At 42.8% G+C, this 17,911-nt stretch overlaps 1 protein-coding gene across 1 annotated transcript; it reads right to left on the bottom strand.

Moving 5' to 3' along the window:
* Window positions 1-3,797: 3,797 nt before the first annotated feature.
* Window positions 3,798-13,526, bottom strand: LOC134460165 (E3 ubiquitin-protein ligase TRIM47-like). Its single transcript, XM_063212622.1, has 7 exons — window positions 12,887-13,526; window positions 12,429-12,509; window positions 11,059-11,292; window positions 6,541-6,697; window positions 4,779-4,838; window positions 4,088-4,345; window positions 3,798-3,928 (listed from the first exon to the last, which is right to left on the bottom strand). The coding sequence occupies exons 1-7, from the start codon at window positions 13,496-13,498 to the stop codon at window positions 3,798-3,800; spliced, it is 1,533 nt and encodes a 510-aa protein (XP_063068692.1). The 5' UTR covers window positions 13,499-13,526.
* Between the last annotated feature and the right edge of the window lie 4,385 nt (window positions 13,527-17,911).

The following is a 17,911-nucleotide window of genomic DNA, read 5'->3' as shown; positions in this document are numbered from 1 at the left end:
TCTAGATTTAAAGCTATCAATAGTGGGTGAATTTTTTACATCATCTGGAAGCTGGTTCCAAAGCTTTGAAGCATAGAAGCTAAAGGCTGCCTCTCCACACTTTGTTTTGACTTTTGGAATCACCAGCAAATTCTTATCCGTTGACCTTAGTGACCTGGTTGGTGCATACAGCTGAAACATATCCAGTAGATATGTGTATTGTAAAGCACATTGAATTGCTTCCATGTATGAAATGGACTTTAGAAATAAATTGCCTTGCCTAAAAACAGAGCAGATAAGAGCGACACCTCTAACCTTCTTAGGCTATGTGATAACGTGATATTTTGTTATATGAATATTTAGGCTGCTATGGCCTGTGAGCCTGTGTGTGTGTAAGCCTATGTTTGACTGTCATTTTGGCAAGCTGAGTTGTGTTCAATATTGTGAAGTAGAGCTATGTGGGTCAAAGACATGCGAAATGGCATTGTCATTCACTGTAACGGATAGCCTACCTTCTGCTGACTGTAGGCCTATCGGTTAAAAAAAACCGTGATTTTTAAATTGTTTCAAGTGAATGGATGACAGCCGATGCTTTCATGAATTCCCTAAAAAAATAAAAAATAAAAAGAGTCATGTTTTTTACAGTTACTGTCAGCAGAAGGTATCCGTCATCATGTCGCTACATGTACAGCAGGCCTATCTGAAACAGTCAGGTATTAATAACACATTAATAACGGTGTTGTGGTCAGCATAGCTCATATTATATGTATTAAAGGGACAGTTTGGTCAATTTCAAAATGCAGTTGTATTGCTCACGCTACCCTTGACTTGTCAGTACCTGGTGATGCCACATTTTTCGGCTCAGCCCTTTCCGAGATATGAGCAATTCTAATGGGGGCAGCGTTTGTTTACATTTTTAAAAAATGAAACTCCAAATATTTTCCCAAAAGGTACTGCTGTTTGCTAGTTGTCTGCTGATGTTTTATAACCTTTTGGATGTTTTTGGGAATAAATAAAAATGTTTTTTTGAAATGTAAACAAAGAGCTGCCCCCATTACAATGACCAGGATCTCGGAAACGGCTGAAGAAGAAGAAGAAAACATCTCAGGCACTGACAAGTCCAGGGTAGTGTGAGCTTTACAACTGCATGTTGAAATTGACCAAACTGTCCCTTTAAGTTCATTATGTCTAACTGTTTAACTTAAACACTTAGTGGTTTCTTTTGCCTTAAGACATGTAAAAGTTTTTACCTTTTACCTAAGATAAAAACTTTTACATGTCTTAAGGCAAAAGAAACCACTAAGTGTTTAAGTTAATATTAGATAACAAAAACTATTGTCACAAGCTTCATTGTTTATCAATACCTGGTGAAATGATTCTAAATGCACAAAAAGCTGACAGCATTGGCTGGGCCTGGGGAAGTTATCTGAAAAGACAACTTACTGGCCACATTGACTGGTAGAGAGTGTATGTGTAGCTAGTAAGATTTTGATGAAAAAAAAAGTTAATTTATATATAAAAAAGTTAATTTATAGCCCTTCATACAATGTAGTGAGAACCAAATACTACCCCTCGGCCCCTCCTCCCTCTCCCTGGGCCTGGGACAACTGACCCCTCTATCCACCCCTGTCCACTTCTCTCCCTGGGCCCGGGACAACTGACCCCTCTGTCCACCCCTGTCGGCTTCTCTGCTCCCTTGGTAACGGAGCGGTTGTATATCACGGCGACTGGAGGAATGTAGAAACCTGAAGGGAGCTGCTGTCTCCTGTCTCCTCCTAGTTAGGGAGCTGCTAGCCTGATTATCATCGATGTTCAAATCTCTTCGAGATTTGGTCTGACCAAGAGCATAACAATTAACATTTCCCAAACGGCTTAGTTGACCTGCCTCTCTTGGTTTGCTTGTGCTTGTTTGCTTACCGACAAAGTGGGAGGAGTTCCCATATTTTCAGGAACTCAGAAAGTACTTGCATTGCTCTTGACCTGACTAGTTGCAACACTGAAAGTGTTGCGTCACTCCTGGCTAGGGAGCTACTGTCTGCTGTATGCATTAGATCATATTCCATTAGTCATTATTGTCTCTTCAGGAGAGAACGTCTGAGTGGACATGAGGGAGAGAGTGCGATTCACAACTAACAACACATCAACACAACAGACAAGACGTGCAGACCACAAACATGTTCTAAACAGGGAAATGAGTTACAAAAAACACCCATTGCGGCTAGAGCTGTGACGATGCACTCAACTCACAATTCGGTTTGTATCACGATTCATGACCTACGGTTCGATACACCCCACGATTTCGCATTTGTCAACATTGTATACTTTATGAATAAAAACTGTGATAGTTTATAGGTAGAATAGGTTACAAGAGTCTACTAATAATTTTAAAAAGGTTCTATATAATAATGATGATGCTTATAAGCACTATCACTTCATATCATGTAGTTGTTCTTAATACATAATGAGACCACGAAAATTAGATCAGATTTACAATTGGCTTTCGCGAAAGGAGAGAGATTGAGAAGCCTGGAAAACGTGTTCCTAGCTTGGCATCCTTGGTCTCTGTCTCTCCTTCCACGGAGGCCATCTTTAATGGGAAGCGCACCAAAGAAGAATAAACATGCAAGGTCATAGTTCAGCTAAGTGGTAACTCTTGTGTTAAAGGTCATGGCAAACTGTGGTTTTACGACTACACCACTGGTGGCCTTGCACCACCAGATTTAGTTGTGCAGCAAGGTTCGCAGACCAAGTTTTCGACCAGAGGGTTTCCCAAGTAAGTAAAGTCAGAGACATGGGTTCAAGTGAAATATAATTGTCAGTATTTATTGAACAATCATAAAAGAGAGTGTTGTTTGTTAATTTCTTTTCTTTTGACCAATAACACTGATAAACTCAAACCAAAATAAATGAAAAGGGCAACAACTGGTTTAAGAGAGGGCTAGCAGAGCAGCAGTGGCAATTGCTCTCTCTGCCTCCAATTGAGGATTAAGCCCTCATGCCTTTCCAATGAGGCACCTAAGTCACGCCCTCTAATTCCTGGTTCATGGGGCATGGAGAGTCAACAAATAATTACTGGGCTTGAAATTAGACCTCCACCTATTTCACCACAAACCAGGAAGTAGAGGGCGTGACTTAGGGTTATGATGAGGTCAAGGGGTCTAACAACCCTGTCTTGTCAATAAACAGCTATGTTATGGAAACAGCAAGTTTTTATTTTTATCTTTTGTTGATGTCGTCTATACACTGGATAGTGGATAACACATATACATAATCTTGGTAACCAAAAGTCAGTATAAGTTAGGAGCAGAGGAATATACTAAGAAGGTGATTCAGGAGTAAACCAGGTTAGGTTACGATGTAAATCGTCTAATGGAAGAGTCTGGAGTGCTCATTTTCTTAAGAAAACCCTTGTTTTATGTATTCTTAAGAAAATTTTACCTCTTAACTTAATCTGGTTTACTCCTGAACCATCTTCTTAGTACAGGCCTCAGAGCAGTTTACTCCTGAACCAGCTTCTTAGGGTGTGTTCCAATATGCGACCTTGCCTCCTCCACTTGTGCTTGTCTCCTCGTACCAGGAAGCAATATGTCATGATGACATCACTGACAACAGCATTATATCTTGCAAAAGTTCAATTGTAAAGTCTTTTTCTCATTTGCAATTGGGATGGTGAATGAAAAACAGTCCCTCAAAAGTTGTTGTGGCTAGGCTGACAGCTGGGAAACTTTATCATTTTCTCCACGGAGGAGGGGCCAAGAGGCGGGACGAGGAGACAAGCACAAGTGGAGGAGGCAAGGTCGCACTCCTAGTATACCCCCTCAGAGCAGTTCTACAGATGCATGAGGACTCACACGGAACCCAGGATGAAGGGGTTCTATGAACTCCGCCTGAACTCTGTGTAGAAGGGCCATTGTGCCATCGTCTTCCACGCTGTAGAAGGCCAGAGTTCCTGCCCTGTGATCCACATACACTCCTATTCTAGACGTGCGAACGAAGAAGATTTTGGTCTCTTTGCCGCCATGCCAGAACACGGTTCTCCCAATTCTTATTAACTTTTCACATTGCAGACTCCAGGACTTCCGATTGGCATATCTAAAATTACTCTGACCCCAATTCTTTCCCTTGGTTATGCTCTTGTAAGCTACTGCAACATCAACATAAGAGTCAGTCTGCTTCAGATCCAGCTCTACCTCCCAATAAACGCGTCTACTGAAGCCCTGCTCACACAGCACCTGTGGGCTAAACTGGAATCGGTCTGGATGATCTGGATAGGTCTGGGACTTTCTGTGCATCGCCATCTTGTTCCTCTTAGACAGAGAGATCTCTTTGTGGGCCGTGTTTGGATCCAGGGTGAGGGCACAGGAGTCTGAAGTGGACAGAAAAAGCACGGACTTCAGCCATGGTGCTACTCTTGTCTCCAGTCTTGTCAATGCAAGCAGCTCTTGTACTTCCTCCTCTTCAATTTATATGTACGTACTAGACAGGACGCCCCCCCCCCCCTTTTTTTTTCTCCTTTCTTTCTTTCTTGGGGGTGGTGTCGGTGGTGGTGGGGGGGTGATAATGTAAGGACTCTCAAAGTAAAAGACCATCACTGCATCCAAAGTAATCAATAATCATCAATGCTAAAACATAGCAGCCCAAAGGATGCCAGGTCAACTCCCGACCCGTCAGGTTTGTATGCATGCCAATCTCACCTGGGTCTCTCGCCAGTCAAGTTGGCAATTAAATAAAATGAATCAACATTTTAACCATTGACTATTAATCGCTAATTGTTGACATCCATAATATGTGCTACTCACACTTCAAGAAGTCCTCCCTGGTGCTTGGCTCCTCAGGGACAACGCTCTCCACACTGGCCACTACAAAATAGAAACAGATGAACACCGGGTTTTAATTGGACGAGAAAGACACTGAAAAATGTGAAACATTTCAATCAATCAACCAATAAATAAATGGTGAACCTATATTTGAAGGCTTTATTTGCAAAACGATGTATCTCCATTTTATAGAATGTTGGGAAATTGACATTTTTGTATTGGGCATTCCATTGAAATGCATTGCAAAATGCATTTTATATAGCTTAAAAAAGTATGTTCTCAAAATATTTGAATGGTAAGAATTCACACATGGGTGATATGACCTCTGAACAGTCATTTCCAATAATAAAATGCAAAAGTCAAAAAATGGAGATACACCGTTTTGCAAATAAACCCTTCATTTATTATGTATATTTTTTGTAACTGAACCCTAACGAAGGTTAGTTGACAGAAAGCTTGGCCATTAAAGGGGCATTCCACCGGTGGAGACATGAATATGTATTGAAAGTGGGTCATATATTTAGTAGAATAGTAGCATACATTTCTAATTTGGTGCCTTCTTGGCCGAGAAAAGGCAGAAAATGACTTTTAGTGCTTGTGGATTTGTGATAACAATCCCCATAATGCATTGCAATGCTCAAGTTCCACACACACCCAGGCAGCTCAGCCAGTGACTTACTGGAGCCTCAGTGATTTCAAAAGCATTGGCACACTGATCTGTGATAGGTCTGTTAGCGCATTAGGTCCAGCTCCCTTGAAAGGGTGGGAAAAAGGCTTGTAGTCTCAACAGAAATCCACCTCTCTTACACTTCCTCCTACAATGATGCAAAATGACGATTTTTACATCATTGTAGGAGGAAATGTTAAGAGGTGAATGCAGATTTCTCCTGTCTCAGGGGGAATTGAGAGAGTGTTGCACAACCATTCAAAAGTATGACTGGGTGTCTAGCAATCGAAAGCCTAATGCAAATGGGTGGAGTGCCTCTTTAAATGAACAAAAGGATACAACTGGGAAGACATTTTTCTTTAAAATATTAAAAATGAAACGTGATAAAAAACCTGTTCAACAACTCTATCACAATCACTTTTTGAAATAGCTGTGACTACGTATAACAGAAGATATACACCTGGAGATTTATTTTGCATCAGCCAGGATCAAACATACAGTATGACAGGATGTCTAACACTGTATGTCCCATCCCTCATGGTCAAGAATATTATATGTCTCAAATGTCCCATCGCTCATGATCAAGCATATTATATGTCTCAAATGTCCCATCGCTCATGATCAAGCATATTATATGTCTAAAATGTCCCATCGCTAATGGTCAAGCATATTATATGTCTCAAATGTCCCATCGCTCATGATCAAGCATATTATATGTCTCAAATGTCCCATCGCTCATGATCAAGCATATTATATGTCTAAAATGTCCCATCGCTAATGGTCAAGCATATTATATGTCTAAAATGTCCCATCGCTCATGACCAATGAGCCACAGACCCTTGGTAGCAGCATGGCAGAGGCATGCTAATGTCTAATTGCCTGGTTACCACCAGACCTAATCAAAAGTGAGATCGAAACAATTGTGCAGAACTAAAGGCAGTATGGGAGTTCCCAGGCTAAATGTCTAACACCATACAGCAAATCAAGTCTCCATTTCTGCAAATTAACCACCTTACCATTCAGATTTTATCCATCTGCTATTTCAAAATGGTTATGCAGAAAACTTCAAACATTTACCTTCTCCAGATATCTCAATCACATCCTGTTTGCATAGTTCCTCCACTCCCCTCTTCAAGGCAGACACAGATGTAATCAAGTCATTAAACGACACTTGTGGACTGGGACTGATGCTGGATGACGTTTTGGACACAGAGGATTCGAGGGCCTGAAAAGCCTAGTAAACGGTAAAAGATATTCATTAGAGTAAAACAACGCACATCCCACCTCTCTGAGACCTGTTGCAAGACAAAGGTCTATTTGACAGTGGAAAGAGTACAAGTCTGTAGATTTATTCAGGTCACACAATGTTTCCACCCAACAGGGTCTTCATCAGATGTGTTCATTTCGCATGCGTGCCTGATGAAGACCCTGTTGGGTCAAAACGTTGTATGACCTGAATAAATGTTCAAAGCGGAGCGATAGTCAAACGGTAGAAGATAGACACCTTAATCAGATGCACTGTGTAATACTACAACACAACGAGAAAGGCCGGGAGATAATAATAATAATAATAATAATAATTGTATTTGTATAGCACTGTATAATACAAGGCATGTAACTCAAAGTGCTTAACAAGATGGTGTACAATACTGAACAACACAACGAGAAAGGCAGGGATATGATGTAGAAAAGGGGTTCCCAAACTTAAGCCCGATTCGCATGGGATAAATATTACCTATGGACCCCTGGTAATTCACAATTACCCCCGGACCTCCGTGATTATTCGGGGCGCATTCGGACTGGATAAATAAACGTCTGTTATTTACTCAATTCACGGACATTACAAGGGGGTACAGACGGCGCGTCCTATGTGAAACTACCCTAGGACGTCTGTGTTTTGCCGAAATACAGTAGGTAATACGCCGCGGAATTATTACCTCACAAATCGCGGACATGGCACATTCGCACAGGACTAAGAACTCAGACATTCTCCGAAATTATTCCGAATTACCGGGGGTCCATAGGTAATAAAAGTCCCGTCCGAATCAGGCTTTAACCATACCAAGGGCCCCCATATACCGGTAGATTCCAGAAAAGGCCCCCTTTACATGGGTTGTGGCGCACTACTTCTCCTGTGCACCCCCACAACCACAGCCCTAGGCCTGTGAGTCAGTGCCCCACTAGGATATATAAAATTAACTAATAGGAATACTCTGTATCTCAATTTTGGTTAATTTTGGTATACATTAGCTATTCAATTTCTTCAAAAATTCATTTTATTATTCCCTACCAACTTTTTGCGGCCCCCCTAGCATCCCCGTGCGGCCCCCCAGGGGTCCCCGGCCCCCACTTTGAAAACCACTGATATAGAATACTGTACAACACAACAGTAAAGCAGTAAAGCACAGCATTTTGGTCCAGTACACTGTTCTGCGACAGTAACTAAGTGTCCCGAGACAGCCGCTCCTTGTCCCAGAACAGTGGAGAAAACAATAAAGCTACCCTGCTGTCAGCCTAGTCATCTTTGAATTGCGCTTTGTGGGAAATTTAATTAAACTTCAGTCGTCAATGATGTCTTGCAACGTCATCATGAGCACACACAAGGGAGGACGGGAGTCAGGATAATGGAGAGAACCCCCAGTCATGGCCGTGACTACCATTGAGGACACAGAGGTCGTGTCCTCAGTATTTTTTATTATTTTTTTGTAAAATATATTTATGATGAAAATCTATATGTGATCAACAATGACAAATTCAGTCTGTATACACCACCCCCATTTATCCTCTAATTAGTCTAATTAGTCTAGTCTAATTAGTCTAAATTCTTCTAATTTGACTGAAGTGTTTGAAGCATTCTAAATGTGCAGTATGCACAGCACACATTATTTGACCCCGGTATTTGAAAATGTCTGGTTAAGGCCCTGCCCTCAGTCTTTCCTCTAGCTCGGTGGTTCCTAGGGATGCACCGATACCACTTTTTTGAAAACCGATACCAGTACGAGTACATTAATGTGTGTACTTGCCGATACCAATACCGATACCTTTTACCACCAAAATACAAGAAAACAAATGCATGGCCTTGTTTTTTTTTCCACCTGTGATATTTTTATTGTCCATTTCCATGTAGATTTAAATGTTAGTAAACGTATGAGGAGCAGTGTTAATTTCGTCAACCACGACGATGACGAAAATATTTCGTCAACGCCCCTTTTTCCCTTGACGATGACGAGACGATGACGCACTAAAAATTGCCTCAAGCAAATCAAAATATGACGAAAATAAAAAAATATTTTCGTCAAGGAGACTAAGACGAGACGAAATTTACAAGCCATGGACGAATGGACATTAAAAATATATAATTATTTATAATTAATTTGTAATTTGTAATTGTAACATAGGCCTAAGTGTCTTGAACTTCATAGGTGATTGCGCGCTCACGCTGTGTTGCCTCGCTTGTATCTGCTGGCAGCCAATGCATGGCGCGGCTCAGTCAGTAGTTCTGTAGCCTAGTAGTTCAGTGAGTCCATTTAAGTTGAGTTTAGGTCCTAAAACATTCCCAGAGAAAGAGAAAAAATAGCCGACGTTGAGGGAAGTGTTCATTTTGAAACATGTTCAACAACCCTCTTATCCATGACGAAGACATGTGTTTCTGCAGTAGGTAATGACAGTCGCGCCAATCCTCCTCTGATACTGTCATTCTAAACCTCCTCGAGCTTCCACTATTCTCCTTTTCACTTAGGCTGTCTTAGCCCGGCGTTCGTTGTCTGTTCTTTTTTTGTTATGTTTGCTATATTTGTTGTTTAACCATATGAGTAGGCAGCAAGAAAATCATGAAGGTCGGATTTGTGAATTTATTTAAATCAGTCACCGCGGGAGCGCGCGCCAGCAGGGGGAAAGTTGGCCTGTCTAAAGTAACAGAGGCACGGCTACTGTAGCCTAGTTTTGAAAAGAATCAATGGATGGGCAATCGCTAAGGAGTTTTCAACTGTTGAGATTTGAAACTTGTTCTCGTCGAGAGCAACGCTAAAAAACCCAAGGAAGTCGACAGCATTTCCATGCGTCTTCAGCGTCTTCTTTAGTTCCAAAAACTCTTTTCAGGTCATGCTTATCGAGCCTCGACACCCCTGACAAACAAAACATCATTCGTGTTTAAATATTTGTATGTGCGTGTCCTTTCTATCGTCCAGTCTGCATACCCCTGCCTAACTATTTTTCCTGGGACCTTTGCAGGGCATACGAAGTGTGCTCGCGCAATCTATTTAAGCCTATTCCACACATGCCGCACGAGTCATTATCGTTCTCTGCTCGCATTGCCAATTGAAAACAAAAACCGCTAACTTGCATAGTCTAACATCAGCAGTATTTTATCTGACTCGTGGTCATCGGGAAGCCACTATCAGGGAGACTTCTTGAACTTCATGCAGACTTGGGATGTCTGGTCTTCCCACTGCCGGCAATCTGCGGGCTTTAAGTCTCGCGGTCAGGTGAAGAAGAGCATGTAGCTTCCTCCGTGATCAAACTCAAAATGAAATATAATATGCAGCAGCTTCTAATGCACGAGAGAGAGAGAGAGAGAGAGAGAGAGAGAGAGAGAGAGAGAGAGAGAGAGAGAGAGAGAGAGAGAGAGAGAGAGAGCAGCCTGCACCTGGATGTGTGTGTGTGTGTGTGTGTGTGTGTGATGCTCTTTTGCTCTATGATGTTGAAATTACTGATTTGGGTTTTGGTGGAAAATGACCAAGTAACAAGGTGAATATTTGCTGCAATAGGCAATATTAGTAATACTTTGTGAAATAACAATAGCCATTGTCGGTTATTTATTTTACACAATATTGACTAAAATGACTAAAAATTGAAATGTTGACTAAAATTTGAAATGTTGACTATGACTAAAATTGATTTTCGTCATTTTGACTAAGACTAAGACTAAATTGGGAAGGCAATGACTAAAATATGACTAAGACTAAAATTGATTTTCGTCATTGTGACTAAGACTACGACTAAATAAAAAAAAGCTGACGAAATTAACACTGATGAGGAGGCACTTTTTTCCATGCTGCTTTCAAGTCCACAGAACGTCACAAGATTTTGCATTGTTTTGTGTAATAGCAGTATAGTTCCTGGTATCGGCAAGTGCTTGACGAGTACGAGTACGAGTATAATGAGCCGTATCGGGTCCCGATACCGATACCAGTATCGGTATCGGTGCATCCCTAGTGGTTCCCAAACTTTATCATGACTCGGCCCCCCATATAGCCTACCAGTAGATTCTGGCCAAGGCCCCCTTACTCGTGCCACACTATTTCTTCTGCACACCCCTTTCACAACCATAGTCTAGGTCTGTAAGTCTGTTTCCCATTTGGATATATAAAATAACGATAATGATACTAATGTTCAGAGATGCTGTAGATTATGATACTACCGTTCTTAACTAAAGGATTTTTGTTTGATTTACTTTTTGTTCATTTTAGTTACTCAATTTATCCAATTATTTATTTTGCCTTTCCTGCCAACCTGCCGCGGCCCCCCTAGCACCCCCTCGTGGCCCCCCAGGGGTCCCCGGACCCCACTTTGAAAACCATTCCTCTAGCTACAAACCTGGAGGAAATTGACGTGATCTTCCTCAACCGAGAGCTTCTCCAAGTCAGCGTGTCCTCTCCTCAACTCAGCCAGCTCCTGCTCCAGTTTCTCCAAAACATCTTCAGCGTCTCTCACCGCTGCCTTCTGCTGAGCTCTGATCAGCTCTTTCACCTCAGAGCGTCTCCTCTCAATAGACTCCAGCAGCTCTGTGAAGATCTTCTCACTCTGCTGCTCTGCCTCTTGGGTAGAACGCTGTAAAGAGTAGAGTAGAGTAGGGTATAAGGAGAGAGAAGAGATGACAAGAGAAGACAAGACAAGAGTAGAGTAGAGTAGAGTAGAGTAGAGTAGGCAATGAAAGAGGAGAGGAGAGGAGAGGAGAGGAGAGGAGAGGAGAGAAGGGAGTAGAATGTAAGAGGAGAGGAGAGGAGAGGAGAGGAGATGGGAGAGGAGAGGAGAGGAGAGGAGATGGGAGGAGAAGAGGAGAGGAAAGGAGAGGAGGAGAGAAGAGGAGAGGAGAGGAGGGGGGGGTAGAGGAGAGGAGAGGAGAGGAGAGGAGAGGAGAGGAGGAGAGGAGAGGAGGGGAGAGTAGAGTAGAGTAGAGTAGAGTAGAGTAGAGTAGAGTAGAGTAGAGTAGAGTAGAGTAGAGTAGAGTAGAGTAGAGTAGAGTAGAGTAGAGTAGAGTAAAGACAATGAAAGAGGAGAGGAGAGGAGAGGAGAGGAGAGAAGGGAGTAGAATGTAAGAGGAGAGGAAAGGAGAGGAGAGGAAAGAAGAGGAGAGGAGGAGAGGAGAGGAAAGAAGAGGAGAGGAGGAGAGAAGAGGAGAGGAGAGGATAGGAGGGGAGAGTAGAGTAGAGTAGAGTAAAGAAGAGTTGAGGAGATGAGAGGAGAGGAGAGGAAAGGAGAGGAGAGGAGGAGAGGATAGGACGGGAGAGGAGAGGAGAGTAGAGTAGAGTAGAGAAGAGTAGAGGAGAGGAGAGGAGAGAGGGGAGAGTAGAATGTAAGAGAAGAGACTACTGTAGAATGTGCTTTGTGTCAGTTCTTATTGTTACAGGGGTCGCCGGCGACCCTATTCACTTGCTGAACATGCTTCACTACATCATAACAACATTGCTGTGACATTACAGAGAGCCATAGTGCTGCGCTAAGGGGTTAAAAAGAAGACAAACATTAGCTATTGACAACTGACAACAGAAAATATTTGTTGATAATTTGTTCTTTAGAATCTACAGAGGAATGCCTCCTGACCAGGATAGATGCCACAGTGTTCCGCATCTCCAGTATTTCCTTTTCCATCTCATATTATAATATGACATAATATAATATTACCTATATTTGTTATTTTTATACATGATTTGTTATTTAGAATACACAGAGGAATGCCTCCTGACCAGGTGAGATGTCACAGTCTCCCGCGTCTCCAGCACTTTCTTCTCCGTCTCCTCGATTTCCTTCAGACACGCTGTCTGTGTCTGACACACACACGCACACGTAAACCCACACGAACACGCACACACACACACTTTACGTATGCAATTCACACCAGACATGCAGTTCAATGTGCTCAATGCAGTTTGATTCTTTTTTTTATCATCATTATTATTAATATTATAGCAATATGTTCATTTAAAAAAGACATAGGCCCTACAGTATTGTGTGTATATATACGTATATATTTCCATTAAAAAGGCAAAGTTAAGACTCCCCATTACTGGATCCTTATAAAACTTTTAAGAAATAGTAAAATAAAATAAATAAAAACAAAACAAAACAAACAAAAAACAAAACAAAACAAAAAACAGATTGTAGCTTCATATTTCAGACAGTGTGTTGGTCATTGAGACCTTACCTCTCTCACGTTCTGTTCCACTGTTGCTGTTACTGTATCATGGCCCTTGTGGTCCTCCATGGTGCACTGCATGCAAATAAACTTCTCATCAGTACGACAAAACACCTCCATCAGCTTGGTGTGCTGAGGGCAGATCTTCTCCTCTAGACGTGTGGAGGCCTGGACCAGTTTGTGATTCTTCAGGGCAGGGAAGTTGAGATGAGGCTCGATGTGTGTCTGACAGAGAGAGACCATGCACACCAGACACGACTTGACAGCTTTCAGTTTTCTTTCAGTGCAGAAGTCACACTCCACATCCCCTGGTCCAGCATACGAAGCAGCAACAGCAGCAGCAGCAGCAGGAAGAGCAGGAGAGGTAGTCTGAGAAGCACTGCTCTTTTTCATTTTCTCCACCAGTTCAGCTAGGATGGTGTTTTTCTTCAGGACAGGCCGTGTAGTAAATGTCTCTCTGCATTGAGGGCAGCTGTACTCTTTCCTCTTCTTGTCCCAAAAAACACTGATGCACTTCATGCAGTAGCTGTGTCCACATGGAATGGTGACTGGATCCTTCAATGGCTCCAAACAAATGGAACAACGAGAGGCGTCCTGCTCTTCAACGACGGCTTCAGACATATCGTTTTCCTCTGCTAACTTTGCCAATACGTCCTGAAATTGGGGATAAAAACAAAATGGAACAAGGTTTTGTCAGAGATGTTCGAAAGGAACCTAGAAAATCGTTGGTTTTGTTGCTTTTGCAGTCTCGAGATAGAGCTCTAAGGTGTGCACACAATGACAGAACAGAGAGACAATGTGCACAGTCTGTGGTATGTAGCCAAAAATGTTCCCGGGCTTATTGAAAAACGGCCTGTTCCAAGTGAACTATTGACCTAGCCTCCCTGCTCAAGACCAGACTGGGGGAGAAATATGGCCCGGGCACTTTCGGCTTAACCCATTGATGCCTAAAGCATCTGGAAAAAATGCCTGCTGAATGCCTAAGCCCTTGTTGGGAAAGTTGCCCTCAGCCTATAAAAGCCTTAATATCTTAGCCTCTGATGCACATAAAAACATGAGATAAGCATTTAAACCCAAAGACCCTCATTTTGCATTAGAATATGTTCATTCAGCCGTAACATACCTACATTTTTATTTTAAAAAGCTAAAATCTCAAGAGCCTGAATGCAGCGCATATGTGTCTCCAAGGGGCAAATAACATACTGCAGAGGTTCCCAACCTATGGGCCAGGTGTGTGTGTTGCTGTTTGTTTATTTGAGTTTTATACTTAATTGGGTCAGAGGTGGGCCCCGAACATTTTTGACAAGTTCGAGTGGGCCCCAAGTTGAAAAAGGTCACCGGCCTGAAATGGGTTAAAGAGGCCCCTCATAATTACCTGTAGTGTCCCGCAACTAACTAATTGGTGGGCCCCACACCCTCGTGGGCCCCTATTTTGAGAAATGTAAAAAAAAAATCAAAAATTACATTCCTGAAAATACGGGCCCAAAAGGGTGCAGGACCCAACAGGAAATGCCCGTTATGCCATGTGGCCAATCCAGCCCTGCCGTGCCTCTCTACTCTTGATTTATTCAACAGGGATTCCAATGGGGCACCTAAGTCTCCACCCCTTCTGGACGGCTTATGGGGCTGTGAGAGCAGTGTTGCCAGGTTGGGCGGTTTCCCGCCCAATCGGGCTGCTTAGGACCGCCGTGTGCAGGAAAAAATGGATTTTGGAGAAAAAAAAACGCCCAATTTTTGGCCATAGAAATCAATAGTATTGGGCGGAATTTAGTGATTCCAGGCGGGTTTTGAGTTTTTTGGGCTGGAAATCATCAGCCTCATCTGGCAACCCTGTGTGAGAGGCAAAACTTTTGACTGGGCTGTAATGGAGTGAGCAAAGCTATTTTCCGATCCACCTCGCATTCCCCCCGTCGATCACACATTATGCTGTACCTCAGAATTAATGGTAACCAATCGTGTGCTTGTTGAAATTCACTGCCATCATATGTGAAATCCGCATCACTCGCCAAACGGGATGAGAATTTAGCTTGACTCGCTCCATTTACTCCCATTCAAAATTGTGAGAGCTACAGCGCCACGGCTCGGAAGTAGAAGGGCGTGACTCAGGTGCCCCATAGGCAGAGCTGCTGCCGGGGGTATGGGGAGTGTGAATGCGGTCTCGGCTAGTAGAGTGGAGTACTTCTATTAATCCTGAAAGAAATGAAGGAGTCTGACAGGTCACATAAATAAAAAAACGCACAAAAGACCAAATACAATATTGTACATTGCAGGGAACATATAGCACACCTTGTAACACACACACACACACACACACACACACACACACACACACACACACACACACACACACACACACACACACAAACACAACCACACACACACACACACAGCGTGGCTGGTGTGGGTCCGATTCTCCTTCCTGGCGGGCCCGCGCCTTGTACTCAGGAAGCGATCATGACTCCATGGGCCCCTTGACTTTCGGTGCATTCCAATATGCTACCTTGCGTCCTCCACTTGTGCTTGTTGCATCGCCCCGCCTCCTGGCCCCTCATCCGTGGAGAAAACAAATAAGTTTCCCAGCTGTCAGCCTAGCCAAAATAACTTTTGAGGGACTGTTTTTCATTCACCATCCAGTTTGCACATGAGAAAATGACTTTACAATTGAGCTTTTGCAAGATATTGAAATATAATGCTGTTGACAGTAATGTCATCATGACATATTACTTCTTGGTACGAGGCCACAAGCACAAGTGGAGGACGCAAGGTCGCATATTGGAACGCACACCAGGAAAGAAAGGCCCCTTCCATGGGTGTTGCTAGAGAAGTTTCCAACAACATTTAGTATTTCAGGCCAGAAGTTAAAGACCATATGTTGTTGTGGATTTGAAAATAGAGTTGTTAAAAAGATTTTAACGCAATATATATAAGGTAGAGGTGGGTGATATGGCAAGAAATTCACATCACGGTTTTTTAACCTTAATCTCGATTTCGATTTTTTTGTTCACCATTTTCCATTAAAATAAAAAAACCGAAAAAAAAAACAAAACAAAACAAAAAACATTGGAAATATTGGGCTACAACCCTTTCTGGACAGATGTGAATGAATATTTGCAATTTTGAATTTGCATGCAAACATTAAACAAACTAAAATGTGAAGGTTTTCTGTAATCCCCTTTTAACTTTAAGTGCTGAGCAATTTTTTCCCTCACTAAAGTGTTATTTCATGTGTGCATGCTTGCTGTCACCTAGGCCAGTGTTTCCCAACCTTTTTTGTCTTGTGTACCCCCTAAGCATTTTTGTTGTGCCATGAGTACCCCCCAAGTCAAATTCTATATCACTTTCTCTGTCCCAATGTAACTAAGCACGATACATTTGTTAAAATTATATTTATCCATGTACCCCCTACAATGTGCTTGCGTACCCCTAGTGGTACACGTACCCCTGGTTAGGAAACACTGACCTAGGCCTATTTGAAGAGACGTTGGTTTGGGATTTCATGGAGGACTGAACGTGGACAGCAGCCTAGGCGACAGGTGGACACCGTTTTCTGACAGAACAGCGTTTCTTGGACGTTTGGCGTTTTCACATGGATATTGGGTTAAACTGGGTTATACTGGGTTAAGGTAACGCTATTGACATATTTATCTTGTTATTGGTTGCCTATGCTTTGGCAACACTGTATCGTAACAGTCATGCTATTAAAACACAATTTGAATGGGAATTCGGAACTTCAATTCATTTAAATTGCAGAGAAAGATTAAGCCATCTCCCCTCCATGGAAACGGATTCCTCTGAGCTTGGTCGAAACTGTTTGACGGAGTCAACAGTCGGCTTTCGCCCAGGGCAGGCTAGATTAAAACGAATAGCCTGTACACAAGACAACAAAATAGCCACAGAGAAAGCGATACCCAAAGTGGCCTGTCTGGCACACACACCAAGACAGCAGGGCCTCCAGTACCGTGCTGCTAGCTCAAGGCTTTTTAAAAGATGCAACTTATGCCTATTGGTTAATTGCCCTATAGTCGCCCCGCCTCCTGTTACTCGAGGCAGCTGGGAAGGGAACAGCAAGGTAGCAGACAGAGGGCTAGTGCGTGATGAAGCTGTGATGCTCACATCATCGCGGCCTACATGTCATAGATAGATGTCAGTCAGACATGTTTGTTCAACAACTTATAAGTTAAATCCTGATTTTTCCGAAAATGTCCTTCCTGCTTCCTGCAGTCGTGTCAGATCAAACAACCTGTAAACCCGGTAAACCCGGTAAATGCCCATTTTTCAAGGATTCCACATCATCGCAGCTCACCAATAGTAGGCCTACTGTTCCAAAATGAAGCATGCTTCAACATCTACCAAGTACACTTCCATGACCCCCAACCAACCCGGAAATTTGTCAAAATCATTGAAACTGCCACTAATTTGGTGTCCCAAGGGTTTGTGTTCATCATTTCATGGAATTCTGTGAGATCAGGTTCTGTCCTTGTGTGCATTCCAATATGCGCACTCCCGTCCTCCCTCCGTTGCTCATCTGCCTGCTTGTTGCCTCATGATGACGTCACTGACGACAGAAAATTAATTCAATAGGCTATCTATTAATAATAATACTTTTGTTTTATATAGCGCCTTTCAAAACACCCAAGGTCGCTTTACATACGCAGTATCAGTGTAAGTGTGTGTAGGTGTGTGCTTGTGGACACTAGAAGCCAAAAGCCTCCAAAACGAGATGGGGTTTAAGGTTGTTTAAAGATGGCCACTGAAGAGGCATTTTGAATGTGGCTGGGTAGGTTGTTCAAGAGGAGTGGGGCAGCCACATGAAAGGCTCTGTCACTGGCGGCCTTGAGTCTACTGCAGGGATGACCAGCTCGCCCTTGGAGGAGGACCGCAGTGATCTTGAGGGGTCATATTGTCCGTTTCTCATTAGCAATTGGTTGAATGAATAACAGTCCCCCTAAAGTTGTTGTGGCTGTAGGCTGACAGTTGGCAAACTTTATCGTTTTCTCCGCGGAAGCAGGGCATCAGCAAACTGTGAGGCCACAA

Source organism: Engraulis encrasicolus, chromosome 12 (assembly GCF_034702125.1).
Source record: "Engraulis encrasicolus isolate BLACKSEA-1 chromosome 12, IST_EnEncr_1.0, whole genome shotgun sequence".
Classification (NCBI taxonomy): domain Eukaryota; kingdom Metazoa; phylum Chordata; class Actinopteri; order Clupeiformes; family Engraulidae; genus Engraulis; species Engraulis encrasicolus.
The sequence above is the reverse complement of the archived record's forward strand: the minus strand, read 5'-3'. Positions and strand labels throughout refer to the sequence as shown.